The following is a 20,567-nucleotide window of genomic DNA, read 5'->3' on the forward strand; positions in this document are numbered from 1 at the left end:
TGTTACACCAGTGCAAAGTGGGTGAAAAATGTTACCAGCGCAAAATGATAATGACTTACACTTTGGTTCAAAGGTGGGATTTCCATATTCACCTCAGTGAATTAGGAGCACAAATGCCGCTGAAAGTCATCCTAAATTATTACACAACATGCAAAGGAATGAAGAATTGGGCCTTTATGCACCTTGTAAATTGCCCTTGCATTTACAATCAGATTCTGCCACAAAATGTAATCTCTAGTGAACCCAAAAATAACTCCTCCCAACCCCTAGGCTGCTTCTTCAGAAAGCACCTTAGAGAAAAGGCTTGGGATCAGACCGGGCCAGGGCTCTATGAACTCACAAGGGCTTTAGTGGGAGCTCTGAGTGCAGAGCATTTATAGGACTGGCTGCAATGACTGATATCTTGCTTTCTTTCTAAATCCATGGGAGGTACACATGTGGACCGAGGGCAGGATATTAATCATTTTAAATAACTAAAAGTTGGCTCTCACAAGCACTTGATGTATGAAATTGCCATGTTGAAGGCAAAGGGAATTCTACATGTAGAACACATCTGTTTGTTCATCCATCTACTCCTATGCATCTAAACTAATCTGTGATTCTAAGCATTTTTAAAGTACCCACTGATTATAGTATTTCCATGGAATGGTCAGTTGCAGGATCAGGCCCTAATTCTTTAGAGTGGGAATGTCAAAAGCTCTCAGTGTTGAGCTTTCTGTTCCCGGTGAAGCCTGTGGTAAAACACCCATTTCAGTGTGAGTAGAGTTAGGCCAGTGCTGAGCACTTTTGAAAATCTTTGCTAAACAATTCTGACCTCTCTTGCTTAACACCCTGATTACTCAAGATTTGTTGCATGCGATCCATTCACTGCCTTCTCTTTGTATATTTTGCCCCTGTCAGGTTATGCAGGATAAAATTAGGTAGTATTCTACCACCGGGTTTTTGAGATCTTTTTGGATTGGGGAACAGGTATAAGAAGGTACAGTGTGTGCTGTTTCAGAAGCAGAAAAAAAAGTGAATGGAATAATTCTCAACAGCCAAGCCTTTTACGAGTCCTCTCTCTGCTGAATAAAGAGAAAAGTTTCACCATTTTCTGCAGTGAAAATGCTGCATGAGAAAAAAAACTTTTTTGCTTTTTTGATAGTTTTAGTCTCTTGCATGCTTGTCTGCTACACTCATGTATACTTAACTGAAAATGTCTCTTTAGCAACATAGTATCTTTTGGAAGTAATCCAACATTAACCACCCTGTCTTAACATATGTTTTATTGAGTTGATCCTGTAAGTGCACACATCTGGTTCTGTTGCATCAAAGGTCAGAGTTATTCACTGCAGCTTTAGGCCAGCATATTCACACAGAGCGGATATTCATATCTCAGATCTTATGATAACTTGTAATCCAGAAACACAGATCGTTTCACTCACAGTTTCCTTGTCCTCCTTTTCCAATGTTACGTTTATATTTCCTTCCTTCCGGTCAGGAAAAGGCTGCTTCTCTTAGTGCACAGAGCCTATGGTATCAGCCATGCATCTTTCTGAACCTGTGTATAACTTAGTGCCATAAAAGCAGTGGCCCTTCAAACATTACTGTCTGCCCTACATAACAAAGCATTTGCAGCATGCAAAGTATTTCCTATTGTATGTTTAAGGAAGTGCAAGGAAATAATGCAGATACAGATACTGTACTGTATAATGCAGATACTAAGGTTAAGCTGGCAGGTTTTTAAAGGCCATCCATGGGCAGGACATCCTGTTTATAACTTAGAACCCTTGTATAAGAAATAGTTTTTGAAATGCCATAGTTGAGGACTAGAGTATTGGAGAGAGAGGGAAAAGCTGAGAGAGCCTTGTGTAAGCAGGGTCTGAACAAGGTCTCCCCTGACATCTAGTGATGAGCTGGAGGAAGACTACAGGAGCAGACCCTATTTGCATAGACATGCCCACTTTGCCTAGGTGCGCAGCATGGTGGAGCTACTTTGCCAAAATGATGAATGTTGGCTGGTTTTGGGTTACAGATCACTCTAGTATTCAAATACAGTGGTAATGAAATGTTGTTATCCTTATTGTACGAGTAAAGGGCAGCAGAGCTATGCCTAGCATGTGCTGATTGAAGGGGTCATCCAATCTAAATAAACCCTTGCTTGCTAAGCAGGGGGTAAGAATGCCAAATCCTAGTGAAGATGAGTGGATGAGAGTAGGTGTCCCTATCCCTATCCGGTGGTGTGGGCTCTGCCCAAAGAGTCCTAGACACTGTTTGACCAGCTCCTCTTCAGTGTTTAATCAAAGAGCTAATTAGACTCAATAGAGAGTCCTTGTTTCTGGTTGGTGATTCTGAGAGCTGATATGGCTCTGAGCAGGTCTAGGAGCTAAGGCTCAGACCTTGTGCGGGGACAGTGAAAGACAACACAAAGACTGCACTGGCTGTGAGGTTCCCCACTACTAGCTGAAGTCACCAAGAGCTGAGTTAAGTGGCAGAACCTCAGAACATGAAGTAGAAGCAGCAAGCAGAGGTGGCTGATGGCAGCAGAGAGTGGTAGCAGACAAACAGTGGCAGCAGCAGAGGGATTACTTGATGCCCTCAGGGGTAGGAGGTGAATCATGTGAACACATCCCTGAATTCTGGGTCTTTGCTACCCAAAGACAGCCAGCTCGGTGTGGGTTGCAGCAGAGAGAAAGCGGAGTGATGTGTTAAAGGGACATTTGTCAAACTTTCCCACTGCAAGGTGGGAAACTGAGGCAAAGGACTCTGCCCAATCCAGTGTGAGGTCGGGTTGCTTATGATCACATGCTTTTGAATGTGGTTGTGGTGATGTCACAAATTAATGCTTGGTTCCTTTTTCCTTTTAATAAAAGTTCTTTTTTGTTATACACAGATTCAATGCTTGCAAGACAGGGAATATTGCCTCTAGGGATGCTGGTAGGGTTTTCCCAGATTACTGGGTGGGGACTTGAGCCAGTTCTGTTTTGTATTTTTAAGAGTAACCCCTAGGTGCTGCTGACTCCACCTGGCAGAAAGGTTACACTTGTAATGTTTACATTTCTTAGTTTGTTAATTGTTTATTTGGGACAGGGACAGTACAGCACCTAGCACAGTGAGAACCTGGTCCTGATTGAAGCCTTTAGCAACTACTGCAAGAGAAATATTAAAAACTAATAATGCTGTGTGGCATGTGTGAGATGGGAAGGAGGATGTTGGAAGAAAGAGATGGGAAAGTAGCACAGTTCTGGTCAGCTCCTCAGAAGTAGTGCTGGGTTGGTAACTTAACTCCCAATGGAAAAAAGCCCCAGAATGCCACGCCTGTTCATTCAGAGTTGCTTGCATGTACTTGATGTTTTCAAACTCCCATCATTACCCCAGGACATCAGTAGGAATTATAGACAACACAGAGACATCTTCAGCAATGAAAAATGAGATTAGAGGTTTTTGGTGTTAATGTAATCATTCCAAAATCCTTTGGAAACAGATATTAGTATTAACAATAGGTTAACATTTATGTCTTAATTAAGAGTAAACAAATGTGCGATCTATTTCTCTGTAATGTAAACTCTGGTGAAAAGAAACTTTGACTAAAATGTCAGCTACTCTAGCTGATGCTTGTGTCCAGTGTCTGTAATAACCAGCACGGAAATCAGATACAGAACATTTGCACGTGCTCCAGAGATTTATTCCAACCAGCTCAAGTCAATGTTTCTCTCTGTATTCCCTTCCCCACTTGCTCCAGACATTTTGCCTGGCCTTTTCTCTGTTGCGCCACAGCCTTGCCACTAGCCAAGCAAAAGCCTTCTGCTCTGCAATTCCCTCCATCTGCAACATGCATCCTGCATTCCAGCCTCATAGACACTGAATAAATTTTTCAATGACAGCTGAAAACATATGGTATCTTCTGTCTTTTTTCTTTACCATATTGTATCTCCAACTTCGCTCTGAATCTGCCATTGTGTTTTGTCTTATCACTCTGGACTGGATTAACTCTGAAGGTGACAAGAGCAGGGCTGGCTCTAGGCACCAGCATTCCAAGCATGTGCTTGGGGTGGCACTTGTGAAGGGGCGGCACGCCGGCATTTTGTTTGTTTGCTTTGACAGTGGCACTCTGGGCCCCCCCCCCTTTTTTTTTTTTCTTTTTTTGCTTGGGGCGGCAAAAAACCTGGAGCTGGCCCTGGACAAGAGGATGCAGTTTGCACCCTCTTTCAGCCCAGAGGGTCGTTGAGCTGGAAAGGGCATTCAACCCCAGGGCAGCAACAGTATCCTGGAACTCTACAGGGAAAGGACATATTTAAACTCAGGTTGGAGCTGCATGAGATCCCTGCCAACAGAGACTGCCCAGGAGAGGAAATGAATCACTTTCTGTGGGCTGGCATCTTTTAGGATAGTGCCAACTGGTCTTCCCAAAAGAGTTGAAATGCAGGGTATCTTGCAATTCTATGTTCTCTGGATCCTGGAACCCCAGGGGTTAATCTGGCACTAAATTATACTATTGAGCTCTGTTAGAGCAAAGTGTCACTTTGGATGCTCACCCAGGAATGGCACTTAAACCTGAAAATTATCGAAGGTTCATCTATCCAATTATGGCAAAGCACTTTATCACCATGAGTTGATTAAGCCCAGTGCTTAATTTGAGCTGGGGCTTGCCAAGGCTGAGCCCCATTATCTTTGAGCTTGGCAGTTCATAGCCCCAGCACCTCTGGGCTTGCTGCATCGGTTATGAAGTAAAAAAATTGCTTGAGCCCCAGCACCTCTTTCATTACAATTTAAGCCCCATGATTGTCAAGTACAGTCGGTATTCTCCCCTTCCCTTAACTCATGAAGCAGGTCAACATCAGAGCCTGGACTGGAACCCCCCATCCTGGATCCTAGGCATGTCTTCTAACCAATAAACCACACTGCCTTTTTAGTGGAGAGCTGCTGAGGTTTATGGTTTAGAAAAGAAGTGAACATAAATCAATGATTTTTTTTTAAAAATCCTTCTCAGTTCCAAGCAGAGTTAATTTATGGATAAAAAGTGGCCTCTTGAAATAGTCTCAGAGTATCTGCACATTTAAAACCGGGTAATATTTTTCCTTTGGATTTGGTTCCTAAAATCATTAGTGTAAATGGAGAGGGTAATAAAGTCTGTGTTCTGCTCAGCAGCGTTTGGTATCTTATGTTCATTGCAGAGGATTTTACAGTGTTTTGTTTTTTATGGATCCCCTAAAAATTGTTCTGAGTACACCGCCACCTCAATGCACAGATCCACCTATTAGTTGGCCCACGCACAAGGAATAACACCACCAAAATAGCTGGGCTCCATTTGCACATGGAGCCCCTCAGAAAGCACTCTGAGGACTATGGTCTCAAACCCTACTGGTGATCGGCGGGGGTGGAACAAAAGGGCTGATCTATCTACGCAGGGCGTGCTTATGGCAATGGAGGCATAGAGAGAGGCCCTTAATGGAATGGGATGCAGTAAGAGAAGTCTCTCCCTTTCCGTTTTAAAAACGTTTGTTCGTCCCTAGCAAGGCCGATTCAGTCCCAATTGCAGCACTGCCGTGCCTAATTCCCAGCACATTATTCCCCAGCTGAGCCCATTTCTCTGTTCCTCTTGTATTCTCACAGACTTTTCTTAGCTAGGGCATTGTCTCCTCACCGCGGAGTTAACACAGGCTAGCTGCCTGCTGAGCAGAATGTAGCCTGGCCTCATGCCATGCTGATAAAGGCATGTGGCAACACAAAGGCGCGTGGTAATCAAAAGGCGCTGCATAAAGACTTCCCATCACACACTGATTTTTATTAGAGGTCCTCTGACAGCTCCGCTTACACTTACTTTACAAATGGGCGCATGGAACTTAATTGTCAATGTTTGTTGTTCTACTGTTTGCACAGCAAGTAGCCACTCAGCTCCAGGGAACTGGGAGAAGAGCAGGGACATTAAATAAGACTATTTCAGGAATCAGCAAGCCTTTTACCATTTTAGAGCTCTTATCTGTTGCCGAGCCAGTGGCCAGGCAGTTGGCTATTTACTCTTGCATGCCAATTTCTTTGAGTAACAATAAGTAATGTGAGGTTGGAGGTAGAGTGGTCACCTTATAAAAAGTCAACATTTGTAAACAGTTACCAGCATTGGTATTGTAACTGTAAACTGAAATGTCTTGGGTATCTCTGTGTGAAGGTTAATGGTGACCACTGTAATTTACAATTGCACCAAGTAACTTAGGCTTTGTCTACACTGCACTTTAGTCGGTAAAACTTTTGTCATTCAGGGGTGTGAGAAAAACACCCCCTCCTGAACAACAAAAGTTTTACCGATGAAAAGGGCCGCTGTGGACAGTACTTTGTCATCAGGAGAGCTCTCCGGCCGACAAAGCTACTGCTCTCCTTTGGGGTGTATTTATTTTATCTGCAGGAGAGCTCTCTCCCATCAACAAAGACCGGCTACACTGTGCACCTTTTAGTGGCACGGCTGTAGCAGCACAGCTGTGTCGCTAAAAGGTGCATAGTGTAGACATAGCCTAAGTAACATTTACCTAATATATGTGTAATTTCCCTAGTTAGCCCCTGTATTAAGTTCAGGGCATACTGCAATGCTAAGATAGCATTATCTAATGGAAAACGACAGCCTTTTTAAGCACAAAGGCTTGTATGCTACTGTAAAACAGATTTCTGAGGCATGTACAATAGTGTGTTAACGTGCAGATGAACTGGATAATGTGGTTCTTGGTCATCCACTACAGCATCAGGAGCTTTGCTAGCCACTGTGTTACTGTTAATAATCTAGAGTTGAATGTTAATCTTAGAGGTTCAGGGGTGGGTCTGGGTCAGATGTTGTAATGACTTCTTTTAATGCTGTGATCCACCAAAGAAAAGCAGTGATACATGCATCTAGCAGAGTAGCTGGCAGGGAGAACTGGCCAATTATATTCTGAAACAGAGATGCAAAATCCGGCAGTGACTCACTGAATTATTTCACTGGTCAGACTGCAGGATCTACTTGAGCCACAAGTTTCATCCATTTATTTGTGTTTTTCTGGAGCAGGGATTCTCGCAACAAATTTTTAGTGGCCTCAGAGTGTGGCCACCAACTCTTTCTGGTGGCTGCACTGACATTTTTTCCTAAAATTATTTATTTTTCCTAAAGTTAATAAAGTAATATACACATATATACATCCAAATCATTGTAATTTATTTATGTAAGGTTTTGGGGGTTTTTTTTGCAGACTCAATAATAAAAATCATGCACAGTTATCTCTAGTCTTTACTGGACCTAACAGAATAGAAACACAAATAAAGTGCTTTGCACGTTCTTGTCTTTTTTATTATTGTTTCTTTTGCTTTTTTAGTAAAAGTTGTCTGTATAACAATTCTGAAGTAAATTTTAAAATGCTTTGACATAATAGAAGTCCAAATAATAATGAAAAACATATCTGGGTGGCTTGGGTCTGGGGAGGGGATGCACAGCTGTGGCTGGCCCGGGTCTCTTCCAGGCAGGTGGCAGGGCTTAGGGCTTTGGCTGGCTGGGAACTCCTCCAGGCAGGTTGAGTGGGGGGGAAAGGTCTTGTGGCTTCTCTGGGGGGGCGGTGGCTTGTGACTTCCAGGGCTCCAGCTGCCAGAGGGAAGTGTGGGCAGAAGGGGTGGAGTCAGGGGCTAGCCTCCCCAAAGGAGGGGCTCCACTCACCGCCCATGTGCCCGCCACTCACCTCCTCACCCCCTGCTCATCTCCTATGTCCCTCCTCACTCCCCCACCCACCGCTGGCTTCCTCACTCCCCTGCCACAGACACCCCCCTGCCCTCTGCAAGAACTCCCGCTTAATAGTAGCTCACCACTCACCTCCTCACTCCCCCGCTTGCAGCCAGATGCCCTTACCCACCTCATCACCCAGCTGCTGGCTCGCCATTCACCTCCCTACTCCTCCGCCAGGGCCCACCCCTGCCACTTGCCTCACCGCTTGCCTCCTCACCACCCCCAGCTCGCCTCTTGCCTCCTCACCCCACCCCCGCTCGCCTCCGCACTCCCCCACTTGCAGCCAGACCCTCACACGCCCGCCTCACCCTGCTGCTGGCTCGCCGCTCACCTCCTTACCCCTCCACTAGAGCCCCCCTGCCACTTGCCTCTTGCCTCTTCACCAGAGTTGGTAGATATAATCTTGGTAGCTCTGAGGACTACACCTGTCCTTTCCCTTTGAGTCCAGTGGCATGTTGACACAGCATCTGAGAATGAGCCTCCCAGCCTGGGCTCACAGACCTGTGTTGGCAGGGCTCACGCTAGCACGCTATAAGTAGCTATGTAGATATTGTAGCTTAGGCTCTGAAATCTAGGATGAGGAATGGGCTTCAGAATCTGAGCTCCAGCCTCAGCAGCAACATCAAGGCACTGTCACACAGCTGTCTTTAGTAGGCTAGCATGAGCCTTGCTAGTATGTCTGTGAACCCAGGCTCACTCCCAGATTCAGTATCGATATCTAGATGACTGCTCTGATCCTGGGACAGCTGAGTGCCAATTATCTTCTAAGCTGCTCTCAGTGCCTTTGCAGTGACTGGCTAGGAAGTGAGTGAGGAGGACTGGGGTCACTGTCACTTTAGCAGTGCTGCGGCTCTGCCTCCATCCTGGGAATAGGAAATCCAAAGTTAAGAGAGAGGTTAAACCCATATTTGGACTCCTAAAACCTCCCTGCTGAATCAGACTGTATTGTCACTGCAGATTACTTCCTTTGCGTATACCAAACTCTGGATTGCATTTCACAAGTCGCACATGTGAATGTTCTGATGAAATCACTAAAATGATGGTAACTATGCACTGAGTGCTAATGAATCCATATGAACTGTAAATCATTTATCACGTTCCTACATCAGTTTTTTCCCCAACAATGTAGGAAGCAATCTCACAAGACAAGTGAAAAGAATGATAATTTTTCTTGGGGTGATATGTGTGTCTCAGCAGAGCCACTCTTCTCTCTTCTTTACACAAAGCCTCAAATCCAGCCACCTTCCCCCTCCAAGAGGGTTGGACACAGCTCACTCTGGAGCCTCTCAGTGCCTCTCAATACATCCTCCCGAGAACAAAATACTAGAGAGTGATGCCTCCCAACACTGGTGCTGAGCGTTCTGTCTCTGCAGAGTTTACAGTTCCTGACAAGTCAAGGAACATGAAACTTGCATCCTAACCACACTGCACTGCTGCTAGCTCATCAGGCTAGCCACAGAAATAACAATTTGGAAAGGAAAAGCTCATTGGCAAGTAATGGGTTTTAACACTGGATATTCCCAAGTGGTTCTGGTGGGCCACTGACTAGAAGGCTGCATAGATAAAATGTAAAAAAGGTAAATAGATTCTTACCCATTGTTTTTCAGCACTGAGCTAATTGTTGTCTTTCTTTTTTCTTTTGTCTTCTCTCCAGGAACGAGTGGAATATCTCTTTCTCATAATTTTTACAGTGGAAGCATTTTTAAAAGTAATAGCATATGGACTTCTCTTTCACCCCAACGCTTACCTCCGCAATGGCTGGAATTTACTAGATTTTATAATTGTGGTAGTAGGGTGAGTACTATTGTCTTTGAGTACACTGTACACATGGGTTTTCTGATATTGTGTACGTCCAGCTCCTTAGACCCCGTTCCAGGACTTTACCCATATCTAAGGCATTGAAAGTAAACCATTTTTTAACACTTGTGGAGGAAAAAAGAGAAAGCAACACAAGATTATTGGGCAATGTACAGCTGGATCTCAGACTCCTGAGTGTAATCCTGACAGAAGATAATCAAATAAATTAACTCTTGACAGCTCCATGAATGTAGGGGGAATAGTTCATGGGCTGTAATTGTAACTTGTTACTTGTAACAATGGGTGAATCCCAGGGCCTCAGGCCCAACAATATTTCAGAAAATAGAATGTTAAAAGATGTCCCACATTGGTCCATTATTGATCCTGACCACTGTGATGGTCAAGCAGAGAGCAACATTATCAGGAATGAGGAGTTTATTTTGATTAAAATGGCCCTACTACTTAATAAAAAGCCCAAAACAAAAGAAATACAGAGAATGTGTTGTATGACACACTATTTCCCCATGCTTATTTTTCCCCTCACATCTTCTTGTCAATTGCTGGAAATGGGCCATTTTCATTACCACTATAAACAGTGCTTTTTCTCTCCTGCTGATAATAGCTCACCTTAACTGATCACTCTCCTTATAGTGTGTATGATAACACCCATTGCTTCATGTTCTCTGTGTATATGTATGTATGTGTGTGTGTGTGTGTGTGTGTGTGTATATATATATATATATATATATATATATAATATTGTGATGGGGCAAGGCCAGATGGCTACAGTAAAGTACAGGTATGTTAGCCCCAGGTAAACAAATCCCTAGTACTGTGGTAACCAAATGGCAGTTGCTCCAGGTTAATCAAGGCACCTGGGGCCAATTAACATCTTTCTAGAAGGCAGTGGAGATAGCTACATTGATTGGCTGCAAGTGTTCTAATCAAGGCAGGCTAATCAGGGCACCTGGGTATAAAAAGGAGCTCACTCCAGTCAGGCAGGGAGGAGCCAGAGGAGAGGAGGTGTGTGTGAGAGGAGCTGGGAGCAAGAGGTGCAAGGAGCTGACACTGAGGCCATGTCTACATCTAAAATTTTGCAGCGCTGGTTGTTACAGCTGTATTAGTACAGCTGTATAGGGCCAGCGCTGCAGAGTGGCCACACTTACAGCAACCAGCGCTGCAAGTGGTGTTAGATGTGGCCACACTGCAGCGCTGTTGGGCGGCTTCAAGGGGTTTCGGGGAACGCGAGAGCAAACCGGGGAAGGAGACCAGCTTCGCCGCGGTTTGCTCTCGCGTTCCGCGAACCACCCTGCAAACCGCAGGGAAGGAGACCTGCTTGCTCGGGTTCGGGGAACGCGAGAGCAAACTGGGAAAGGAGACCAGCTTCGCCGCGGTTTGCTCGCGCGTTCCGAGAACCACCGTGCAAACCGCAGGGAAGGAGACCTGCTTGTTCGGGGAACGCGAGAGCAAACCGCGGCGAAGCTGGTCTCCTTCCCCGGTTTGCTCTCGCGTTCCCCGAACCGCCGAGCAAGCAGGTCTCCTTCCCTGCGGTTTGCAGGGTGGTTCGCGGAACGCGAGAGCAAACCGCGGCGAGGCTGGTCTCCTTCCCCGGTTTGCTCTCGCGTTCCCGGAACCACCCTGCAAACCGCAGGGAAGGAGACCTGCTTGCTCGGGGTTCGGGGAACGCGAGAGCAAGCCGGGGAAGGAGACCAGCTTGATTACCAGAGGCTTCCTCAGGTATGCTGGGATACCTGCTTATTCCACGGAGGTCAAGAAAAGCGCTGGTAAGTGTCTATACTTGATTACCAGCGCTGGATCACCAGCGCTGAATCCTCTACACCCGAGACAAAACGGGAGTACGGCCAGCGCTGCAAACAGGGAGTTGCAGCGCTGGTGGTGCCCTGCAGATGTGTACACCTCCTAAGTTGCAGCGCTGTAACTCCCTCACCAGCGCTGCAACTTTCTGATGTAGACAAGCCCTGAGAGGGTGTGCTACTGGAGGATTGAGGAATTATCAGACAATCAAGCATTATCAGACACCAGGAGGAAGGTCCTGTGGTGAGGATAAAGAAAGTGTTTGGAGGAGGCCATAGGGAAGTAGCCCAGGGAGTTGTAGCTGTCATGCAGCTGTTACAGGAGGCACTATAGACAGCTGCAGTCCACAGGGCCCTGGGCTGGAACCCGGAGTAGAGGGCGGGCCCGGGTTTCCCCCCAAACCTCGCAACTCCTGATCAGACACAGGAGGAGTTGACCCAGACTGTTGGTTCCACCAGAGGGGAAGATCACTGAGGTGAGCAAATCTGCCAATAAGTGCAGGACCCACCAAGGTAGAGGAGGAACTTTGTCACAATATATAATATATATATCTTCCTACTGTATTTTTCCACTGCATGCATCTGATAAAGTGAGCTGTAGCTCACAAAACCTTATGGTCAAATAAATTTGTTAGTCTCTAAGGTGCCACAAGTACTCCGCCTGTTCTTTTTGCGGATACAGACTAACATGACTGCTACTCTGAAATCTAAAAAGAGTGTTTGAGCTAGGAATTGAGCTTCATCATTCCCTTATAGCCTCCTAACACATGACCTCTGAGAAGCCAGAGGAATTGTGAAGCCCTAGAGAAACGCAGCCAGGCAGCAAGCTCTCCCTTTTTGGATACCTCACAGTGAGTTGTGCAATGCTGCTGAAGTTGAGATGAGTTATCAGCTTTAGGAAAGGGGACAGCATGGACACTGTTCAACTTCTATATACTTTTTCTGAGTGGCCATGCTTCTGCTTCCTGACTCTCTTCTCAGAGAAGATCCTGGGCCTGCAAATACAATAAATTCCTAATTTCCCTAGGGATTAGAAGTACAAGAGTGGAGCAATTTCTGTGACACTTGTAGGCAAGTCTCCAGTAGGTATCCCTACCTCACTACTGAGAGCAGAAAAATCACGGGATGAGGTGATGGGTTTAATGTAGGGGAAATGATACATTAAATTGGGTTGAATTAGTTGAGTTAGAAACTTGGAAAGCAACATGACAAGCTGTTTGAATGGTAGTTAGATGAAGGAAGTGTAACGTGGGATGAACTAACCCTTAAGGCAATGAGGCTGGGTCGTCTTCTCCTGAATGCCTCTTCCCTTCCTATCTCCAGAGTGAGTTCCATGCCCCACGACCATCCAGGCCTTCCCCTGTCCTTCCCTTTCCAATAGAAGAAATCTTTGTGTCCATTCCCACTCTGAGTACCAAAAAAGGGCAGTTTAGCAGCCAAAGCATCTTATGCTTGCTGCCCAAATCCACTGACCATCTGGCCACTTGTCTACTTGTATGGAGGAACTGAAAGCTATAAAACTCCTAACCACTCACCTTTGCTGCTGCTGCGCTACTTGATCCCTGCTGCTTCCAGAAGGATACGTGGAAGTGGGGGAAGGAGTTCCCATCAAGGAGGTGGGACAAGTTGGAACCTATTCTTAGTCCCAAAACAGCCATACCTCCTACCCAGACTCTTCGCACCTCCGTGCTCCCACAGGAAATTAGTGCCATCCCCCAGGGATTAACTGATTTCCCAAGAGAAATCTGATTCTGCAATCTATACTCATGTAGGATTCGGTCACCTGACTAGGGACTGTTGCTCAATATGAATAAGGGCCTTATGAATCCACTTGTTTTCATTTTATGTGGGTCTTTATAGAGACTTTTAAAAAGAGGACAAATATTTTACCCCCTTTCTATTGCCATGTAAAAGAACAGGGTTCCAGAAATGCTAGATCAGCATTATATGTAGTTTAACTTGAGCTTTCCTATTAGGCCTGTTAATCAGCAAGATGATATTCAGGCTGAAATTAATTCCCTTGCCGGTGATAAAAGCAGCAGCTCTCCACTGTGCTAGTCTGTCTGCTCTCATGTTCAGCAACACTTACTCTGTAGCTGGAGGAAACAATCTGACAGCAACTGCAGCAGGGGAAAGATTACACATATATAAACATGACCAAGACCCCTAGGTCCCAGTTAAAGAGTAACAATTGTGAGCGGCAGATGCCACTTCAAGGCTGGATGGGTTTCTCTGATATTTATCTATTTAGACCGGCTCATACAGGACTATGCCATAGTGTGGTGTGCTGCTTCCTCTCCCAGCAGACCCTACTTATCAGCAAATTCTGAGAGGCAATGCTGTTTGCCCCTGTTCTCCCCTGCTTGCTCCCTACTGTTTGTTTGAAAATTGCAGTGTAAACCCAGGCTGCAGTTACACCATATTTAAACTTGAATTGATTTTGTTGGAGGGGCAGGAAGTTTTCCAAATTTCTCCATTTTCTTTTTTATTCTGCTTCCTGCAAAGACCCCTTATTGACCTACCATTTTCTTCCATCTGAGGGGAGCCAGCCAGGGCTTCCTCTGGTGTCCATCAGTGCTGTCGGAAATGGTTCCAGTGGCAGCCTGAAGCAGTGGCTGGAAAACAAGAGGAAGCATTCGCCTGACAGTGGCTGTACATGCTGCCTACTGTGTTCCCAACTCAGGCCAGGCTTTCTTAACATTGGGCACAGGCTCATTAATGAGATTTCAGAAGAGAATGAGACACTAACTAAAAAAATGTGATGTTAATCCTAGCCATACTCAGTAGGGCTTCTAGACTGATGGATATGATGCTCAGAAACCCAGTTTAGAGGTAGCAAACCTAAATGTATAATCCTAAACTCTTGACTAATACTATTTTGCTAAAACTAAAGATGTGGGTAATTTAGAAGGATGCAACTCAAGGATGCTCCTGTGACTTTGTGGGCTGGAACTGTTTCTTGCTTTGTGTTTGGAGGCCTCTGGGTGTTACTGTTCTCCAAAGAATAAAGAAAAACTTGCCTTCCTGGGGTAACTGTTCTCTCGGAGCTGACTGATATGGACGTAGTTGTAGTATTGTAACATAGGCCAGAGAAGGTCATAGAGGTTCATGGGATGGCAAAAGAGGACGGTGCTTTCCTGGTAATATTCAGAAAGTGTAACCTAAACTTGTGGTTCTCAAACTTATTTGATTGGGCCCCCCCCCTTCTTTGTGTCTGCAGTTGTTTATGCCCCCTGCCCCCACATATATAAACCACCACCCAGCTCTGAAGGCAGAGCGAAGAGCAGCGGCTGCTGGCTGGGTGCCCCACTCTGAAGGCAGCACCATGCCAGCGCAGCACAGAAGTAAGGGAGGCAATGTAAAAAGTGATATTTGTCAAAATCACTCTTCACAGCAGATTTAGTGCCCCACTGCCACCCTTCTTTCTGCGCTGCTGCTGCATCCCAGGACTGACAGATGGGAATTGGGGGATGAAGCAGAGGAGGGGGGGCAGGAGGAGAACCTGAGGACGGGCAGCCTCTGGTGAGGAATAGAGGGAGGATGCAGGAGGAGAGCCCGAGCCCAGGTGGCGGGGCTCCGGCTGTCAGCTCCAGGGTGGTAGGGCTCTGGCTGTCCTCTTTTCCCTGCTTCCCAGATGAGCACAGCTCTTCTGCACGAGCTCCAAACATCCAGGACTGGCAACCAGAGCTCTTCCTCTCCTCCCCACCCCCACAAAAAGCCCACAGCTCGCACCTTCCTAGACTCACTCCCATGCCTCCATAGTTTGAGAACCACTGACCTAAAGCATTACATTTTAAAGACTTTTTCATCGCAGCTGTCATCTTGCACTCATTCTGCCATTGGAATCTTCTTCTTTGCTGGTTCTCACCATAGAGAAAAGAGTAGGGCTGAAAAGAGGATGCCTCCATAGTTTGAGAACCACTGACCTAAAGCATTACATTTTAAAGACTTTTTCATCGCAGCTGTCATCTTGCACTCATTCTGCCATTGGAATCTTCTTCTTTGCTGGTTCTCACCATAGAGAAAAGAGTAGGGCTGGATGGGAAATGGAAAAAACCTATATACAACGAATAATTCAGGTGCTGCTATGCCAAAAAGGAGCATAACCAAGGACAATGTCTAGATTCTCAGTCTAACTTAACTCCCATTTTTTCCCTCCACACCAATGCATGCAGCTGGAAGGTCTAATAAGGAGAAAATATTCTGATATTATTCATTATTTTCAGGTAGACAAGGAGATAGGGAATGAGCATTCTAGAAAGCAGTCTCCACGAATTCTTTATAGTACCCATTATCTGCTACACTTTATAGTACCAAGTATCTCCCTGTCTTCAAAAGTTGGATCATCCGCTGCCTGAAGCAATCTGTGACTTCACTTTGAATGTGTAGTTCTAGGATGGTTAGATGAATCCATGTCAGGAAAGGAGAAGAGCATTAAAAGCAAGGACTAAATCTAGACTTAAAGGAATGCCTTCTGAAGAAGGGACGCACTTTAGACTTATAGGCTTGTAACAATTTATCTGTCTTGCAATATGGTTGATCTGCTTTCTGAGCAGCTAAGTCCTTTAAAGCTTGATCTAGCTTATCCTCAAATAGCCTATGACCTTTCTGTGGCAGAGCCATTAAATATTGCTTTGAAGAAAAATCTCTTTGCATAGGTATGTCATAAAGCTCTGTGTTTAAGAACATTGCTAGTTAAGAACAAAGATCACATACTCAAGCTGTCTAGTGAAGCATATCCCACAACTGCTAATCATTAGTTAAATTGTTTCCTAGTTATTTTGATTTTATTTTTCTCCTTTTGGAAAACAAAGGGTTTTCTGATACAAGTGTTGACCTTGGAATTCATCTTGACTTAGAAGGAAATTTCCTTCCCTGACAAAAATGACTTCAAAGTGTTGTGTTACAAGAATATTCTTACCAGACAGCATGTAATGCATTTCCTAAGAGCACTATTTTCTGAGGACTCACAGTTTCTACGAAGAGAAAGGTATCTTAATTTAGAGAACAACCTTACTTAGATTGTGCACTTAAGGTATTTGCAAGGGGTCTGAAATTCTGAAGAGATTCAAAAACTTGGGTGTAGAAATGAGCCTTTCCTTAGGCCTGTGGAGAATTTTCTAAAGGGCAGACTCAGGCACTTCCACATTTACAAACCCTTCCTGGAGTTAAAAAATAGCCATCTTTAAAGGTGAACTGTAAAGCCAGAAACAAAAAATCTTTTGGCCTTTACTTTTTCTTTATGCTGTACAAAGACTCTCTCTCAAAGGTGTTTCTTTGCTTGTTATTTGCATTGGAAATATCAGATCCTCAGTTCCCTCTATTTGCAAGAGCCCCTTGACAAGATCTTCTCTTAGACTATAAGAATCAGCATCCCATCCACACAGACAGGGAAATAAAGAGCTGCAGTACAGGTAGCAGCCTTGTCATGCCACTATTGAGGTCCTCCAAAGATCTGGCTAAGGGCCGTCAGCAAAGAGAATACCTTATGTATCAGACCTAAAAAAGGAAGCAGGAAAAATATTGAGGGAAAAAAGGAAAAATAACAATACATAATTGAGAAGAAGCAGAAGTCAACAATTAGTCTTTTATTTGCTTTGTAGTTAATCTTTAAGAAATGAACCAAAACTGGATGTAGTGACCCGTAGGCTGAGATTCAGAAATCATTTATCAATGCTCAGGAACGCTACACAACAGTTTAAAATAGGAGGTGGAAAATATTGCATCCAGTTGGAAATGGAAGGGAAAGTTAGGTTGCAGCATGTGCTTATCTGAGATGAAATAGGGTTGATTCTCATACTCTTTGGAGAAGTGCTAGGGGATCTTCAATAACTGCAAGGGAGTAGAACCTTGCTTTTAAATCTCATTGAAAATGCCTCCATCAGCACAGTGCTCTCTCACATCATGCTGTGGCATTGTTTCAGCTGGTTCACCTACTGAAAGGGAATGTCAGGAACTACTGAAGCAGCCACACCATTTCCTGCAGTGTCTACTGTAGGTTTTTTCAAGAGGTTTTCTTGGTCCTGTTCATTAATTCGCAACATCCTCCCCTCTACTCTCCTGCCTCCTCTCTCACACTCACTACATGGTTGTTAATTTTTCAGCAATATTTTAAGTTATTACTTTGAATTGAGTCAAGTAGCTCCCCCCTCCCCATCATAGCTGCCAAGTTCTGTGTAGCTCCAGCTGAGACATTTGCAACCAACGTGTATATAACCAGAAACTTCAGCTTAAGAAAATTAGTGCTGGTGAAAGGTACTGGCCCGAGTGCTGTAATGAATGTACCCTTTTTATCTATGGGGCAAGCTTCCCATATATATAGCCCTGCTAGCGTGCCTCAACCCTGAACGGCAGGGATTTTCTCTAGAGGTAATAGGGCTATTTCATTCTCCCTGGTCCATGCAATTTTTGGCCTTTCTGTTGAATCTGCCAGTTGGTTCAAAGCATGGTAATGAGTTTGTGGAATCATAGCTGGAACTGGCACCCACCAAACTTACCTAATATAACAGCACCATAGGATGGGAACAACTTCTTTAATCTCTACTGAGATGAACTGGATTCAGAGTGAGGCCCTCTAGGTGAAAGGCTTTGTGGCTCCTTAGTAATGCCCTCAGAAATTCACTCTTCTAATAAATGCCAACATTGCACCTCGAGAATGAAGTTTTCTTTGGTGAAAGATAAGTGTATTAAATCAAGTTCTGACTTTTCACAGGCTGAGTCTTCCACTTTCTACACACATGAACAACATCTCCCACACACTACTCTGCTTTCTTCAAACACTCTCTATAATTAAGTGCCCCACCCTGTTTTTAAAGGGACAGCTCCTATTAACCCAAGTAAACCACTACAAATATCATAATAAAACAAGTATGAGAATCCAAATTCGCCTCTAAATAAAATGTTTTGTAATATGATATGACATCATGTCAACAATTGCATTTTTCCAAAGTCTTCATACGAACTTATACCTACACTTTTACCCCCTTTAAGCAATCATTAGGGTTTGAACCCAAGATTTTCAGATCACAGACATCTTCCACTTCATCTACACTTGTAACTGGTATGGAAATATGCTGTTATGTTCCATTAGGACCAGCCCATAGAGTGAGCCATGATGCATACTTTGCCACAGGGTACACAACTATTGTTGAAATAGCCCTGGAATATTTGATTTTAGGATTCACGGCTTCTATTCCTAGCTCTGGAAATAGAATGTGAATAGAAACAGCATTGCCAAATTTAATGAATGCTGCTGTCTGGTCCTCATGAAGGTTTGAAACTGGAATCTCTGGATCTAAAAACCTATCTTTATCTGCCTCATAAACTTCTGCATGTGATCTAACTTTGGGGGGGGTGTCAAAGGGCTACACTTTGTTAACACGGATTACACATGCACTATAATATGACATGGTTCTTCTGAAAGGCAGTAAATGAGACCTGAGTTCTATTGCCAGTTTTACCTGCAGTGGCCTTGTAAAACCTGAGTTAGATGTAAAATAGCTAGGGGGACTGAACTCCCTAAGAATGGGGGACCAGATGGATAGGAAAGGGAGCAAGGGAAGTTACTGAGACTCAAAGGGGCAGCTGGCTGGGAAGGTATGTCCTAGTAGTTCCCATTGCCGTTCCTGTGGTTGGTGCCTGGTGCCGTGTATTCCCCTCACCTCCTTGGCAGCTGGCACCCCGTGCACCATTGCCTCCCACCCAGGTGCTGAGGCCCTGTCCCATCTCCTACCTCATGTTAATGGCTGCTGCATACTCTCAGGCCCTTCCCTGGGGCTGGCTGTCTCTGTTGGGACCTGTAGTGGCTGGAAGGTGGGACCTGGCTAGGCTGGGAGTCTTACCTGCTTCTCATCAGTCAGCCTGATCTTGTGGCCTTGGCAGCTGCTACAGCCTCTTCTCCAGATCCTGCTCTCAATCTTCCTCCTTGGGAATACAGCAGAGTCCACTCCCAGATATTGATGGGTAGGCAGAAACATAGACCTCCACACACTATTTCCATTGCAGAGATGCTAACTCCCTCCCCTGCCCCCAGTTCCACTGGCCCTGAAATGGTTGAATAATTGCCCTTCTACAGAAGAGTGTCAGTTAATAAAGGTTGCAAATGGCACAGAAGTATTAATAACAGTCAGAGGAAGGACTGAAATTAGAACTTACTGGTATGTCTCCTGCCTTACATCTCAGTTCCCATTCTTCTAGACTACAGGATATTGTATAGGGGAAGAGTCTCTTTCTCCCCCACTACATATGACTATCAAGTCAGATATGTGATACATCTGGTGGGTTTGTGCAATATGAGGTAGTTTCAATGATATTATCATGTTAATTAATTTTCTGTTTAGCCTGAACCTTGCTGTCTGCCTACAGCTTGTTTCCTCTTTCCTTTCTGCAGGCTTTTTAGTGCAATTTTAGAACAAGCAACCAAAGCAGATGGGGTGAATTCAATAGGAGGGAAAGGTGCCGGATTTGATGTTAAAGCACTGCGGGCTTTCCGAGTGTTACGCCCCTTACGATTGGTATCCGGAGTTCCTAGTAAGTAACAATCATTTTCCCTTTTGTTTTTTTTTGGGGTGTGCGGGGCGGGTGTGTGTTTGGAGGTGAGATGGACATGGGATAAACACAGGGGCAGGAATTATTTTTCTGTGGAAAAATGTAATGTGATGCAGATGTTTTGGGGACTAGGAAGAGAGACACTGTTTTACGTTAATGTGGCTGCATGGTCAATATGACATTAAATTAAAAGATGGAAAGTCAAACCTGAGAGGGTAAGTAGGAAGGATGGGGGTATGTGTGAGAGAGAGATTTATTACACAGTTACATAAAGTGTATGATCAAACAACCGCTATAAATAATGGAAATTGCAGATCAATTTCAAACAAAAGTAAATGAAGTTGTAATCTCTATAATGAATCTAATATAAATCAAATGAATCAAACAACTGGGATCCTGGCTTTGACGTCACTGTATTAGTCTTGCAAATGGCTGACCTAATGGAACGGTGAATAAACACTCTTGTTCATGGGGAGACTGTTTAATAAAAACTCCATTATTCCCACCTGTCTACCACCTGCCACTCTGATCAAGAGTGTTCAGAGTAATTGAGAACAAACTGGCCATAGGACAATAAATAATCATGATTTCAGTTAGAGTCATGTTAATTTAAATAATTTTGACAACTCTGAGGAAGCCTCCAGGCAGTTTCTTATCATCCAGTTTCTACTGTCATACCGGCAGCGAAGTTTTGA

At 44.6% G+C, this 20,567-nt stretch overlaps 1 protein-coding gene across 13 annotated transcripts in view; it reads left to right on the forward strand.

Moving 5' to 3' along the window:
* CACNA1C (calcium voltage-gated channel subunit alpha1 C) overlaps window positions 1-20,567 on the forward strand; it is an 882,295-nt gene that overhangs the window by 458,353 nt on the left and 403,375 nt on the right. For 9 of the 13 annotated variants that reach the window (XR_007768991.1, XM_050920711.1, XM_050920731.1 and 6 more), the window contains exon 1: window positions 19,780-19,854. Coding sequence is in view for 1 of the 13 variants with exons in the window: in XM_050920782.1 (XP_050776739.1) it covers window positions 9,369-9,508; window positions 19,715-19,854 (280 nt within the window). In the remaining 12 variants the exon portion in view is untranslated. Of the gene's footprint in view, window positions 1-9,368; window positions 9,509-19,714; window positions 19,855-20,567 lie in introns of those variants that run through there. The other 4 variants (XM_050920782.1, XM_050920762.1, XM_050920792.1 and 1 more) reach the window with 1 other exon arrangement.

The sequence above is a fragment of the Gopherus flavomarginatus genome, chromosome 1 (genome assembly GCF_025201925.1).
Source record: "Gopherus flavomarginatus isolate rGopFla2 chromosome 1, rGopFla2.mat.asm, whole genome shotgun sequence".
NCBI lineage: Eukaryota > Metazoa > Chordata > Testudines > Testudinidae > Gopherus > Gopherus flavomarginatus.